The following is a 16,218-nucleotide window of genomic DNA, read 5'->3' as shown; positions in this document are numbered from 1 at the left end:
AAAATCACCTGTGGTTATTGGTACGTTTTGTAACAATAATGTTTAGGCCTAGGATACTAGTGCTAATTAAAGCTTTATCGACCATAGGTTTCAACACGCGAAAAAAATATATATATAATTTCGCAAACTTAATGAAACCTACACAGTAGCTATAACAAAAATTACTTGCTAGTTGCCTTATCACCCAAGTTAATCATGCCATTCACATAGAAACTAAGGACCCTTGCCGGTAATCTATGCTTTCTAAATGTATACGTTAGGGTTGTATATAATTAAGATTCTACAGACTTAGGATTCGTGATTCCGCTTTACTTCCTGTTCCTTGTTTGGTTGTGGGCTTAGGGTAGAATCACTTATTCGACTGTCTATTCGATCTTGAATATATACGACTTGTATACACCAAGGGAATGTAGAAGGACCAACCAGGGATCATGCACCACGTAAGCACATTACTATTTATCGATATGGCAAACGTACTCCCTAGTTGCTTTCTCACCCAAATTAACCACATCATTCAAGAAGAAGCTAAGGACTCTTGTTGGTAATATATGATTGCTAAGTGTATACGTTAGGGTTATATATAATTAAGATTCTACCGACTTAGGATTTGTGATTCCACTTTACTTCCTGTTCCTTGTTTGGTTGTGGGCTTAGAGTAGAATCACTTATTCGAATGTCTACTCAATCTTGATTATATACGACTTGTATGCACAAGGTGATATAGAAGGACCAGGCATGGATCATACCACAAAACCATATTACTAATTATCAAAGCCCTTGTACTACCAGTACCAACTCAATTTCAGGACGAAATTTCCTTTAACGGGGAGGTAATGTGACAACCCGAAATTTAGGGCTATTATTATAATCGCCAATCTATCCATGAATCTCTTGTTTATCCGAATTACTGAGTTTTAGTGCGTCTAAAGTAAAATAAATAATTTTATTTCAATTTTGACATGATGTCAAATGATACCTTACTTTCAAATGTGTAAACTGTCAACCGAATCAAACTGCTTAAACGACAACGCTAATTAATGCATTAGAAAAACTAAAAATTTACATTAAGCAGTTTTAAGCAAAACAAACATTAAAATATTATAGCACATGTTCCCCTGTTTCCGAAAATATAAAGAAGGTCCAAAACGGAGTTCGTATGCAAAAGATACGACAGTTTTAAGAAAATAGACAATAAAACACTGTTTTTCTTTAATCGCGTAAAACTAAATCGATCCGTTGAGGCACTTACGCTTTGCCGACGGGATTTCCGAGAGCGCCTTTGGACTCAGGTTATAGTCTATTATGTAATACCACACTCGAAATATTTTTATGAAAATATTCACAAAAGTCGCAAAAACGGACACCGCGAGCAGTTTACACGCAAAACTTTAAATGTGATTTCCTAGAGTTCCGTAACTCCAAAAATTAATCCGTTTAATGTTCTGGAATCCTTGAATTAAACTCTATTTAACGGTACATTCGGAAAAATTTCTCGATACCCGATACCCAAAAAAAAAAATAGTCAACTTTTGGACAATTAATGGGGGTATAGCCTATGTGGGACCCACCAAGGTCTTGTCTAAGAGATTGACCAGCCACTCTCTTCTTGGCTGTCCAAACCCACGTGGACATGCTTTCTCCCTTCTCCTTCCCTTTGTGTACAAGCTTCTCCAAGATAGTACAAGTATGGTCTTTTAAGTATGGCTAAAAATGGATGAGTGTATACCTTTTAGCTATAAATAGAGGGCATTAGTAGCTTTCAATCCACACAAACTCCAGCTTCTTCTTCCTTACATCTCTCCTTCCATATCTATCTATATCCTTGGATTGAAACATCACCACAACACCATCCTAAGACCACCAATTCACTATCATTCTACTACCTTAACCCTCCTTATAACCCCTTGTTCATCAACAAATACCTAGCCTCCATACCTCACTGCTTTCCAGATCAAAAGGAGGAAGAAACACGAAGTCAGCCACCACACTGCCACCCATCGCCACCTCCTGTTTATTATTTTTGTTGCCGCTGTAAGTAACGATCACCCCCACCACCATTTTTAATTTGTACGTCCCTTGTGTTTCTCGTTCGTAAACTATCATAAAACAAATACCATAATTTTACTTTTTATCAATTTTTTTTTAGTATGATACATACGCATTGGATCAGGAAGGTGATCAAACCCCATCAAAACTTCATTTCATATTAATTGTAATAGCTCTCTCTGAAAAATCTTTACAAAAACAAGTAGAAACTCCAAACTTGCATTTAAAAATAAACAATTTTAGTCCTTCTTCCATTCTAAATTAATTATTTACACCCTCCCTTGGATATTGATATCTAAATTGCTCCCATCGATTTTGTTTTAAATACATGCCATCGATTTTGATAGTAAGTGGTTCAAACATATACCAAACTTGCATTTCCAAATTAATTCAATATAGCCATTTCGAAAATCCTTTGCAAACATAGTCCAAAAGCTTTAAATTCACAACATATGCTCACTCGAAAAACTGTGAAAATAAGTAAAGATCAATTAATTTTAATTACATTTATTTACATTGTAACCTTCTCATGAGTTTTATTTACAAAAGAAATCCAACGACAAACATAGAAATAAAATAAATCATTTTAACTCTTATTTGGAAATTATTAACAAACTTAATCTCATTTAAATTATTTAAATTAGCAGATGGGTCATGTGCTTTAGTTAAAATACCAATTAACCTTTCACTTATTAATTTATGTTAATATTTTCTAGGAAACTAAATAAATCTCGATGATTCGTGTTCACGGCAACAACTCTCGGTTCCTTTTTTTTTCTCTCGCATCAAATACTAGCCAACCACACTTTAAGGTGAGTGTTACGGCCCCATTTTTACATATTTTCGGGGGGGGAATACATGTAGTACTTGTATATCTAGTATATATCTATTTTATAAATACTTTATTTAAACAAACAACACCACCGTTTTTTTTTTATGCAATATCAATCACACGGAAATAGAATTTATTACGCTACTATTTACGGTACGGGGAATCTGGTTTGAAGGGCCGCATGGGTTGCTGGATTTCAGAAGTGCTATAATGCCAAAATGGTCCTGCCCTCGGTGTTTCATGTCTGGCCCTCGTCTGTACATGATAGTACGTGTATTAAGTAATATTTACCATACGAAATACACAAAAATATCACTGTTTTGTGTAAATACTTTACCACTATAAGAAATAATTGTTTAAACGCTTACATATTAAGTAAACAAAATCGTTTTAAACCTCAATAGCTACATATGTTATGTTGTTAAGATAATACAACTAATAAAAATAACATATACGTTTTGACTAAAATTATGCTATGGCTGTATAGCCGGTTATCAACTTGGTAGTTTCATTATACTTCAAACTTAGATAAAAAAAATATATAGGTTTATATATTTTTACAAGTTATATAGCTCGTATCTTAGGCTCAATTATGTGCTTGTACTCAAAGTTTTATCAATTGTTTATACAAGTATTGTACTCTTCAATGTGTACGCTTATCAAATATACTTGTGAATTACCTGTTTATCCATATCTGCGGTTATTAAGTTCAACCTTGGCAGATAACTTAATCCGTATATTTGTATATCTGTTTATGATATAAATATATAGGTTTATACATTTATACAAGTTATAGAACTTGTATCTTAGGTTCATACATGTGCTTGTGTACGCTATACTAAGTTTTGTCAACTGTTTAAACAAGTATCGTACACTTTACGTGTATGCTTATCAAATATACTTGTTGTTTATCAGTATATGCGGTTGTTAAGTTCAACCTTGGCAGATAACTGTATCCGTATATCCGTATGTTTGTTTATCCGTATTTACGGTTGTGAAGTACAACCTTGGCAGAAAACTTTATTCGTTACCTGTACAACCATGGATTTGGTTGCTTTCAAACACAATTTTAAGTATGGAATTACTAATGGAACATAATGTTTTGGCATCAAAGATTTATTATAAACACAGTTTTAAGTATGGAATTACTTATGAAACATAACGTTTCGGCTTTCAAAGACTCATTACAATCACAGTTTTACGTATGGGTTTACTTATACAAACTATATATTTTGGCTTTTAAAGACTCATTGCAAACACTGTTTTAACCGTTGTTATACATGCAAAGATAATACTTTTTAGACTTACTAAAAGTATTACTGCGTTAGCAGAAAACCTGTGACACTCACCAACCTTTGTGTTGACTTTCAAAATTACATGTATTCTTAGGGGATCATTAGCCAGGCATTCGGACAGAAGATTAGCTGTGGATTGCAGATGACCTAGCTAGCTTGTTGTTGATATCTGCTTACTTGTTTAATGCAACTAATGTACTATTATTATCTGTAAGAACCCTGTATTCAAACTTAATGGAATACAAAAGTTATTTTGTTTATCGTTCTACTTGTGCTATATATTCAGTTTATCTGTGATCCATGAACTTAGTCCCGCTCCCGGCGTGTTCCGCCTTGGTCGGGGGTGTGACACGAGGGCTCGGGTTCGGTTCGCATGCATGGTTCGGTCTGAAGTAAGAAGCGAAAGTGTTCAGACCCGAAACGAATTGAATGAACAGTAGCCTTCGGGTTCGAGTGGATGTATCTGAGGTTCGGCCCTGATAGGACCCCTCGGGTTTGGGTCTTCTTGGTCTCGGTCCCTAAGAGAACTTTCGGGTCCTAAGAGGCTTCGGCCCTTTTAAGAGGGTTTCGGGTCCTTAATCCTATTTTACTTGTTTTTACCCCGTTTCAAGCCGTTTTTGACCCGGTTAAGGGTCGGAATGACCCAAATGACTTCAAAAAGTTACGGAAACTTTTGACAGAGATTTGGGAGAGATTTCACATTCTTGGAGAGATTTCTCATACAAAGAGAGATTTGGGAGAGATTTCACATTCTTGGAGAGATTTCTCATACAAAGAGAGATTTGGGAGAGATTTCACATTCTTGGAGAGATTTCTCATACAAGGAGAGATTTTGGTAGTGATTTCACATTCTTGAAGAGATTTCTCATTAAAATCGTGAGTTATATAGTAGTTACATAACACGAACCCTAATGTACCAGGTTTAATTGAGTTGATAGGTTTGACTTGATGACTTTGTTCTACTTAGACTTGACCCGAAATTGACTACTGTCACATCGTGAGGTGTGGTGATTAGGGCCAAGTGATACGGGATCTTCCCGGTGCGGCTCAAACCTACAAGTCCTCCTTGTATTATTGGCGTGGATTCGTTCTTTGCCCTTATTATAAAACTATAATTGGAAAATGGATTAGGGTTAATAAATATGAATGTTACTACAATGTCTGTGTTTGAATTCACTAAGCTTTGTGCTGACGGTTTCCCTTATAACTTTTCAGGTGTTAAGATTAAAGAGGCTGGGGCTTGACATGGAGCACCGGGACATCACTACTAGTTATTTTTGTTGGGACCTTATTTTTATTATTACTTCCACACTTATTCTATAAGATTATTAAGTAGATGGATTATGTTATGACTATTTCAGTTGTTTTAATTTAATGTAAGATGGGTTTTAAAAGTTTAAAATTTTTGCAAAAATTTGGGTGTCACAAGTTGGTATCAGAGCCACAATTTGAGGGAAGTAGGCATTCTTGTGGATGTTCTAGACTCAAATTTGAGGCTCTATAAGAGTTTTTTTTTTTTTTTTTTTTTTTTTTTTTTTTTTTTTTAAAGATTTTTCAAAACTTTCTGAAGACTAGTAGTGGAAGATGTCGCGGTGTGTCAGTCGGCCAGCCAAGTAAGCCTTATTTCTTATGTTAAATGTTTATGTTAAATTATTGACTATGAATTGGATTCTACTAGTCTTAAAATGTTATATTACACACTTATTTAATGTTAACATGTGAGAGAGTTGTACAACTAACGGCTAGAGCGAGCTGGAAATTTTGAAACTAGACGCGAATGCGAAATTGGAACTTGTGTGGAAGGTAGTAGAAGGGCCCCTACTATTTGAAACATCGGTGTCGGTTTCGGGTCGGGGAAAGGTTGAGAAATTTTCAGCAAGCTGAGTGTTTCGTCTTCCTAGAAATTCCTAGGCTGAATTATTTTTAAATATTTTCCTCCTTCTACGGATACAGATGGCTCCGCCTGCTCGCCTTAATCAGCTCCAAATAGAGCAAGTTAGGAATATTGTCGCTGAGGAATTCAATAACGCTTTCAACCAACTAATCTCGGGCGTGACCAATGACATAATCAATGAGGTCAAATCACTTCTGGATGATCGCCTCATAGCTATTCCCGGGTGAGCGTTACCGGCTCCACCCGTTCGGGATTCGGCATACTACTTCGAGAAGTTCAACAAGTGTAGCCCTCCTCTTTGGAACGATGAATCTGACCCAGTTGCTACTAAGCACTGGGTGTCAGATGTTGAGGGCGCCTTCATAACTGTTGGGTGTCCGAACCAGTACAAAGTTGTGATCGCCATGAATCAGCTGCGAAAAAGGGGAAAGACATGGTTGAACACCATCACCTCTCTATTAAATGAAGAAGAAATGAGGTCCATGTCTTGGGCCCAATTTGTGGAGAGGTTCGAGGCGCAATATGTGCCTAAGGTGGAGCAGCAACGGATGCAGCAAGAGTTCATGGCCTTACAACAAACTACCGAGTCTGTTAGCGACGTGAATGCCAAGTTCTTGGAGATTCTATCTTTTTGTCCCTCGCTTGCTGGGAACGAGGCCTGGTTGGTCAGCCGATACACTACCATTCTACGTACCGAGATTCGGGAATTCGTTAGCATGCAGGAGTTCCCAACTTTATTCGCGATCATGGATGCAGCGAGGAGGAGGGAAATCGAGTTGCAGACCCAGTCCAAGAGGAAGGCCAATGACACCTCCTAAGAGACATCCAGAGATGCCCAGAAAAAGCAAAAGCAGGGTGGTTGTAACATCCGAAAAATACAACCAATTTAAATTTTTCAAAACAACCCAATTTTCATTAAAATGTTTACAAAAAGGTTTTCAATACAAATTATTAGAGTATTCCCAGAATCACATTGCTACAAAATCATGAGGAGCGGTACGATCGCGCCTTCGCCTTGCCACGGTCTCCTGAAGAACCTGAAAAACATTAAACCACAACTGTAAGCCCGAAAGCTTAGTGAGATACCCCCAAAACACCAACCACGTATACGCCCTTCCAGGCTGCGACCTTCCCGTCCAAAACATATAAAACTTACATAACATAACAGAACATAGAACAACCATGCATATCGGGTCTACTGTGTGACTGGTCCGCCGTATCGGGCCTTCAGTCCATCGGATCCATCCTCCAGGTCTAGTCATGTCCTTCGAGTCTACAGTAGGGTTGGTCCGCCCACATCGGGCCTTCAACACACCTGGTCCACTCTCTGAGTCTACAGTGTGACTGGTCCGCCCGCATCGGGCCTTCAGTCGTCCTGGTCCACTCTCCGAGCCTCGGCACGTCTGGTCCGCCCTTGTGGGGCCTACAGCCTATCCGGACTTCTCGCTGGGCCTTCGGAACAACCGGTCCGCCCTGGGTATCTTGGCCTACAGCACAAAGAAGGACCCGCCTCAACCCATCTCCAGTCCAAACAACCATGTGCACAAAACATACAATCATATAACAGTCATAGTTAACAAACCGAACAAGCAGATCACATAGCATATCATTACCCTAACCGGGTTACCGACCTAACCGGTCACTAGCATAGCATCACTCTGTATATCGGGAAACTGACCTTAACAAGGTCTCCTAGCATGTACCATCCTAGCTACCAGGACGCAGACACATCAAACAATAACATAATAACCATATCCGAATCTCAATCCAATAAAGGGCCGGCCTTGGTGCCTTAGACCCTATTGATATAGTGAGGATAACTCACCTCGAAACTGTCGGCTGAAAGGATAAGATCCCGATGCTCCGAACTCTGACACGAACTCCTCCACTGAACATCAAACATACAACTCAATAAATACCCTTAATTACCAAAATACCCCTGGAAGACAACTGGTCAACCTTGGACAAGTCAAAGTCAACCCCTGACTGACCCTACTCGCCGAGTCAACCCGATGACTCGCCGAGTCCTTATGCTCAGAACTTCCCTCAATTAACGACCCAACTCGCCGAGTCACCCCAAGACTCGTCGAGTCCAACAACTCTGAGTCCACTCGCACCCAACTCATCGAGTCATCCCTTGACTCACCGATTCATCGACTCAACCAGAAATATTGGGACTTCCTCGACAAGACTCGTCGAGTCCAAATGGACTCGTCGAGTCCAAGGCTATCTTCAACCTACTCGCCGAGTTGTTCTTCCAAATCGTCGAGTTCCAGGCCATCTTCAAGCAACTCGTCGAGTCCACCCATGTGACTCGTCGAGTATCACCGGTCTGAATCCATACAGAAGCATCTCAGGCCATGCAATTGATCCAAAACATAGATCCAACCTCCTACAGTCCATCCATCACGTAACGTGGCAAACTTTACGTGAATCTAAAGAGATCTAGGCCTTATTCACCTTAGAACCAAGGTTTGGGACATGGTAGCTCCATTAACAACACAAGAACAGGGGCTTTAATGCTCTTAATATCTTCTTCACTCCAGATCTGAGGCAGCAACCTTAGATCCATACCCCAAACATCAAGATACCACAGAACCAAGCACCCCACACAACCCCAAAATGAGAAACTAGGAAAACACAGCCCAAGAACGAAAGTATTACCTCCAAAAGATGCCTCAATAGCAACCAAACTCGAATCCAAGCAAAGCCCTTTGATCCAAGCCACTTCTCCTTCAAGATTTCTTCAACCAACACCTTTCCAAGCTCTAATTTGCTCCACAAATGAACTCTCCACGAATTTAGGGTTTCTGGAACTCAAGGGGGGAATAAGGGAGGCTGTGGAGGGGCATAATGCTCTTTATATAGGGCTCAACCCTGAAAATTAGGGTTTTCTCCATACAGCACCTACTCGCCGAGTCCATCTTTGGACTCGCCGAGTAGGCCACTTGACACACGACCATAGCCGCGACCTGACTCGCCGAGTCTATCCATGGACTCACCGAGTCACCCTCCGAAACTTACACTTTTAGCCCTTCAACTCTACTCTTGTGATTCCGGGATGTTATAATTCTCACCCACTTAGATTAGGCTTCATCCTCGAAGCCTACGGCATCTCATCTTCAAATTACATCCCACGACGTGCCACCTGACCTTGACCGAACCAAGTCCCTCAAGGTACAATCATAGAAACCAGAAGCTCACTTTCTCCTTCCATACGGTGTCCCCACCACCTACTCAAACCGGGCACCAGCTGTACCCTCCGATAACCACACTCAACAACCGAGAATTACCCATGATGCCTTACTGCTCCAATTCTCATCTTTCACTTGACTCATATGGCTATAAAGCCACGAACCATCAGATCCCCGATCCGAATTCCACTCTATCCATCCCATGTCGACCGAAAGACCCATTCTTCCATTCCGGAGCAACTATCCCGAGTTCTCCTCTCGCAATCACACACACATGCTGATCTAGCTCTAGCACCCTCAGGTTTGGATAACCTGATACACTGATGATATCCTCAAACATCCTTCCAGGATGAACCGCTGATACATACCCAAAACCCTGATCAGAATCTCACTAAGAGTCCAAGACTCTTTCTCTGTATCCCTTCCGAACCCCTCTCCCTGGCTCTACGCCGCGGTATTCCCTCCGCGCCCTGAGCAACATATCAAGTCGAAAGAGCTTTTATTCTACCGCCGCAACACACTACTCAAAGACCATCGACGGACCACTCCAATCATAACTCTACATTGCCGCTTTCACTTCCATGAATTCGCACTCCCTTTTGGAATTTCATTCCTCCCTCTTTCCGTACCAAGGAAACCACTCGTCCGCCCAGTCACCATGACAGGCACTATGGTGCTCATCCCACGCTACACTACCTCTTTAAAGTGTACCCGACATCCATGCATCACCACTACTCTGAGTCTCATCGCAGGGACTTTCAAGCCCATGCACTACCTTCACTGCTCAAAATTGCTACCCGAGGCCAGAGCTCCCAATGTAATCCCAGTGCAACATACGCAACCCATAACCTCGAACCGATCCAACAATACTCGCAGAGTCTTCAACATGACTGGACCGCCTCCCCAGGCCTTCATCCAATCTGGACCACTCTCAGGACTTTCAGCCAATTTGACTGGGCCGTCCTCCGAGCCTTCGGCCTGACTGGTACACCTACCGGCCTTCAGTCTATCCGGACCGCTCAACTAACATTCATCATTCCGAACTATCCCTTCGGGAAATCCTCCCACGCATACCGTTCTAGCCCTCTAAGGGTTCCGAACTCTATCTCCATCATACATACTCGATCCCGGCCTGCTCCCATGCCTTCAACAATCAACTGCTCTAGGTCTGTATTCCGCCCCGCACGCCTGTTACTCACCCATACGAGCCTGCTCTCGACTGATAGAAATACCGCTGAATTCCCAAAGCAGCTAAACAACCTCTCAGGCCCAACGATCATCCGGAGAATTTCCAATTCTCCCCCACTTAAGACACTGACAATTAGTCACCGGTCGCCATCACCGATCTCCCAAAGCAACCTTGCAAGAAATCAACACTTACACTCAAAACGTTTCTCACCAGCGCTAACGACTTTCATAAAAAAATCATGTTTCCACACTGAACAACCCGCTCGAAAGGAACCCGATCTTCAAATATCCATTCCTCAGACTATAGAATCTACCCGGCCTTCAAGCCAACGTCGCATCCGCCACCAATCCTCACAAAGATAATCAACAATAGCTCGAGGTACTAATCCTTAACCATATCGATACTTCAGGGAACAAAGGATACCACAACAAAATCTCGATCACAACTCGCCAAACCCTCAGGGAACAATGGATACCACATGAAAACCCGAAACGCAATTCCATAACCAACCAACGAAACTAGCAGATAACAATACTCCACAACAATCATAAATAATCAAAAATAGCAAAAGAAGATACCCGCAGCAGCAAGATGAAAAACACGACCCTAAGCCATTGGGGGCTCCGCTCCACCCTGACCTCCACCTGTGATCCTCAACGTAGCCGGTGCTGGAGCCTGCACCGGTCCTGCAGGTAGCCGTGGACAGTTGACCTTCAAATGTCCAACCTGATGACAATGATAGCATATCCTCAAATCCCGAACCGGCACTAACTGCCGACAATCCCTCGCATAGTGTCCCTCCTTTTCGCACTTGCGGCATGCTCCACCGGACCGAAAAACCCCGGCGTGACCCCTTCCACACTTTCCACAGACGTGGCTACCCTCATCTCCCATCCTGGAATCAATGGTCTTAGACCGTTTCGTCGCCGGCTGCGACTGAACCGGAGCTTGCCTCAGCTCACGCATCTGCAACTCAATCTCTAACTCACGCCGCCTGGCGGCCTCCTACAACTCCAGCAAGGTATCGCACCTCTGCGCAGACACAAACTGCCTGATGTCTCTCTTTAGCATACTCAGATATCGGGACATTTGAGCCTGCTCTGAAGCGAACTCAGGGCAAAACATCGCCCTCTCAGTAAACATCCTGGTGATTTCCGTCACCGACTCCGAATCCTGTTTCAGCTCCAAGAACTCCTGAGCCAACCTCTCCCTCTCGACCTGCGGAACGTAACGAGTGCTGAACATCTCTCTGAACCGATCCCATGAAATCGCAGCCCTCTGCGCATCCTAGTACGACCCCGTGGTTAATCTCCACCAATCCTTTGCCTCGAGCCTTAACAGGTTCAGAGCACACCTCACCCTCTGATCAGCAGGGCATGAACACGTGAAGAAACTTCCCTCCATATCTGATAACCATATCATAGCAACGATCGGATCCTGAACTCCATCAAAAGTGGGAGGCTTCATATTATCGAAGTCCCGATACTGAAAACCTCTACTGGCTCCTCCCCCTGTCACTGCTACTGTTGCGGTAGCCGCCGCGGAAGCCGTCTCCGTGAGAGCCGCATAGCGCTCATCAAAATACTCCACCATGGCGGTCTTGATCGACCCAAACAACTCCAGCAGCTCAGCCCAAAACAATGCAGATCCCTCATCATGCAGGATCTCACGAATCCTCGCATCCAACTCGTGCATACTCATCTGGCTGACAACCTCGGATTGTACAGACCCACCCGAAACTCCCTCTCCTGCTCCTGATCCTGACCCGGATGCACTCCCAGCGTGCCCTGAAATCTCCATACTGAAAATAAAACACCAAATCTCAGACATATTCCACTATCCCGGGAACCAGCTCTCATCCCAACCCTAGAGGTCATGGTTTCCCTGATACGCGTATGAGTCCGTGCTTTCAGTAGTACGGGCCCATACTACCTTCCACACCCACCCATATTTGTATGAAGTACTCCCACAACACCCTAGCGACATACATAACAACGCTTTATCCTCGCAACTAGAGGAACACTAGAAATCTCTCACAAGGAACCCTAGGCTAGCAGGCATCATAAATCAGGCAACTCATCAAGAAATCCTGAAGATCCCTAGCCTAACTCTAGCATGTTGTTCTATCAAAGCTAAAGAAAACAATTGTAATGTATGGTATTTTGGGGTTACTTACTGGCTCCGGCTGATCGTACCTCCGCGTCCTCCTTTACTTACTTTGAAAACCATTTTTAAACCCTCCTCGAATTGAGACTGGAGTCAGACAAGTGTTCCTCCAATTCACTCAAACCAAGGCTCTGATACCAACTTGTAACATCCGAAATATACAACCAATTTAAATATTTCAAAACAACCCGATTTTCATTAAAATGTTTAGAAAAAGGTTTTCAATACAAATTATTAGAGTATTCCCATAATCACATTGCTACAAAATCATGAGGAGCGATACGATCGTGCCTTCGCCTTGCCACGGTCTCCTGAAGAACCTGAAAAACATTAAACCACAACTGTAAGCCCGAAAGCTTAGTGAGATACCCCCAAAATACCAACCACGTATACGCCCTTCCAGGCTGCGACCTTCCGATCCAAAACATATAAAACATACATAACATAACAGAACATAGAACAGCCATGCATATCGGGTCTACCGTGTGACTGGTCCGCCGTATCGGGCCTTCAGTCCATCGGATCCATCCTCCAGGTCTACTCATGTCCTTCGAGTCTACAGTGGGGTTAGTCCGCCCGCATCGGGCCTTCAACCCACCTGGTCCACTCTCTGAGTCTACAGTGTGACTGGTCCGCCCGCATCGGGCCTTCAATCGGTCTGGTCCACTCTACGAGCATCGGCACGTCTGGTCCACCCTCGTGGGGCCTACAGCCTATCCGGACTTCTCGCTGGGCCTTCGGAACAACCGGTCCGCCCTGGGTATCTTGGCCTACAGCACAAAGCAGGACCCGCCTCAACCCATCTCCAGTCCAAACAACCATGTGCACAAAACATACAATCATATAACAGTCATAGTCAACAAACTGAACAAGCAGATCACATAGCATATCATTACCCTAACCGGGTTACCGACCTAACTGGTCACTAGCATAGCATCACTCTGAATATCGGGAAACTGACCTTAACAAGGTCTCCTAGCATGTACCATCCTAGCTACCAGGATGCAGACACATCAAACAATAACATAATAACCATATCCGAATCTCAATCCAATAAAGGGCCGGCCTTGGTGCCTTAGACCCTATTGATATAGTGAGGATAACTCACCTCGAAACTGTCGGCTGAATGGATAAGATCCCGCTGCTCCGAACTCTGACACGAACTCCTCCACTAAACATCAAACATACAACTCAATAAATACCCTTAATTACCAAAATACCCCTGGAAGACAACTGGTCAACCTTGGACAAGTCAAAGTCAACCCCTGACTGACCCTACTCGCCGAGTCAACCCGATGACTCGCCGAGTCCTTATGCTCAGAACTTCCCTCAATTAACGACCCAACTCGCCGAGTCACCCCAAGACTCGTCGAGTCCAACAACTCTGAGTCCACTCGCACCCAACTCACCGAGTCATCCCTTGACTCACCGATTCATCGACTCAACCAGAAATATTGGGACTTCCTCGACAAGACTCGCCGAGTCCAAATGGACTCGTCGAGTCCAAGGCTATCTTCAACCTACTCGCCGAGTTGTTCTTCCAACTCGTCGAGTTCCAGGCCATCTTCAAGCAACTCGTCGAGTCCACCCATGTGACTCGTCGAGTACCACCGGTCTGAATCCATACAGATGCATCTCAGGCCATGCAATTGATCCAAAACATAGATCCAACCTCCTACAGTCCATCCATCACGTAAAGTGGCAAACTTTACGTGAATCTAAAGAGATCTAAGCCTTATTCACCTTAGAACCAAGGTTTGGGACATGGTAGCTCCATTAACAATACAAGAACAGGGGCTTTAATGCTCTTAAGATCTTCTTCACTCCAGATCTGAGGTAGCAATCTCAGATCCATACCCCAAACATCAAGATACCACACAACCAAGCACCCCACACAACCCCAAAATGAGAAACTAGGAAAACACAGCCCAAGAACGAAAGTATTACCTCCAAAAGATGCCTCAATAGCAACCAAACTCGAATCCAAGCAAAGCCCTTTGATCCAAGCCACTTCTCCTTCAAGATTTCTTCAACCAACACCTTTCCAAGCTCTAATTTGCTCCACAAATGAACTCTCCACGAATTTAGGGTTTCTAGAACTTAAGGTGGGAATAAGGGAGGCTGTGGAGGGGCATAATGCTCTTTATATAGGGCTCAACCCCGAAAATTAGGGTTTTCTCCATATAACACCTACTCGCCGAGTCCATCTTTGGACTCGCCGAGTAGGCCACTTGACACGCGACCATAGCCGCGACCTGACTTGCCGAGTCTATCCATGGACTCGCCGAGTCACCCTCCGAAACATACACTTTTAGCCCTTCAACTCTACTCTTGCGATTCTGGGATGTTACAGTGGTAAGTCAAGGTATGAGTACAGGCCGTCTTCAGGTCAGGGCGAGAAAAATCCGTTGGTAGGCTACAACTTCAAAAATCCAAGGCATCATTAGAAGAATTGTAGAGATCCCCCTGCGAGTGCAGTTCCTCAGATTACTTCTGCTGCTCCCATCTGCTATCACTGCAACGAGACGGGACACAAGAAGCCTGAATGCCCGAAGTTGAAGGCTGGTAAAGGAGGTGGGGGTACAAATCCTGCAATCGCATCATCTTCTAAGGGATCCACTATGGTGACATGGGGTCGTGCTCACCAGATGAGTGCGGATGAGCCAGTGATTACTGCGATAGTGGTAGGTAAATTTATTTTTTTCTTTTCTCTCCTACCATTATTTAATAAATGGTAGTTAGAATTGTTTACATGATTGTATGTGGTAAATCAGGCACTAATTTGCTAGATTCCGAGCCCGCTGTTGTTATGTTTGATAGCGGTGCTACCCATTCTTTTGTATCTCGCACGTGTATTAATCGGTTCGGGTGTAGCATCGGAAAATTGGCTCGCCCAATGGTTGTCGAAGTTGCTGACAACCGCACTATTTATGTCACTGATGTTTATCAGGGTTGCACTCTCGAGTTTTCTGGAGTTGAATTCCTTATTGATCTTATCCCTATTGCGATGCGAGAGCGCTGCGTTATCGTAGGCATGAATTGGCGTGATGCATTTGATGCGGAAATCCATTGTCGTAAGAAGCAAGTTGGTGCTCGAAACCCTAGAGGTGGAGAACTTATTATTCAGGGGAACATTCCCCACCTGACTATGGCTTCTTGCTCTTTTGCTATAGCACTAGACGACGTTCCTATCGTTTCCGACTTTAGCGATGTCTTTCCGGAGGAACTCCCTGGCTTGCCACCTATTCGGCAAGTGGATTTCGCATTGATTTGGTGCTAGGTGTGACTCCGGTAGCGAAATCTCCTTACCGCTTGGCACCACCTGAAATGAAAGAGCTCCAAGATCAACTTCAAGAACTAAGTGATAAAGGGTTTATACGGCCAAGCTGCTCGCCTTGGGGTGCTCCTATTCTCTTTGTGAAGAAGAAAGATGGATCCGAACGAATGTGTATTGATTATAGGGAGCTAAACAATCGCACGATAAAGAATAGGTACCCGTTGCCACGTATTGACGATCTTTTCGATCAGCTTCAGAGAGCATCTTGGTTTTCCAAGATTTATTTACGTTCCGGTTACCATCAGATGTGGGTTCGTGAAGAAGA

General features: G+C 43.3%; 1 protein-coding gene and 1 long non-coding RNA gene across 2 annotated transcripts; both read left to right on the top strand.

The window, feature by feature from the left end:
- Window positions 1-1,784: 1,784 nt before the first annotated feature.
- On the top strand, window positions 1,785-4,385 carry LOC145034001 (uncharacterized). The gene is made up of 3 exons (XR_013677820.1): window positions 1,785-2,031; window positions 2,763-2,858; window positions 4,268-4,385. It is a non-coding gene; the product is annotated as an uncharacterized LOC145034001 (long non-coding RNA).
- A 10,852-nt stretch (window positions 4,386-15,237) lies between these two features.
- On the top strand, window positions 15,238-15,896 carry LOC145036081 (uncharacterized). Its single transcript, XM_078984561.1, has 2 exons — window positions 15,238-15,304; window positions 15,391-15,896. The coding sequence occupies exons 1-2, from the start codon at window positions 15,238-15,240 to the stop codon at window positions 15,894-15,896; spliced, it is 573 nt and encodes a 190-aa protein (XP_078840687.1).
- The last annotated feature ends 322 nt before the right edge of the window (window positions 15,897-16,218 follow it).

The sequence above is a fragment of the Lactuca saligna genome, chromosome 3 (assembly GCF_052625555.1).
Source record: "Lactuca saligna cultivar CGN05327 chromosome 3, ASM5262555v1, whole genome shotgun sequence".
Taxonomy (NCBI): Eukaryota; Viridiplantae; Streptophyta; class Magnoliopsida; order Asterales; family Asteraceae; genus Lactuca; species Lactuca saligna.
Note: the sequence above shows the minus strand (reverse complement) of the source record. Positions and strands in the feature narration are given on the sequence as shown.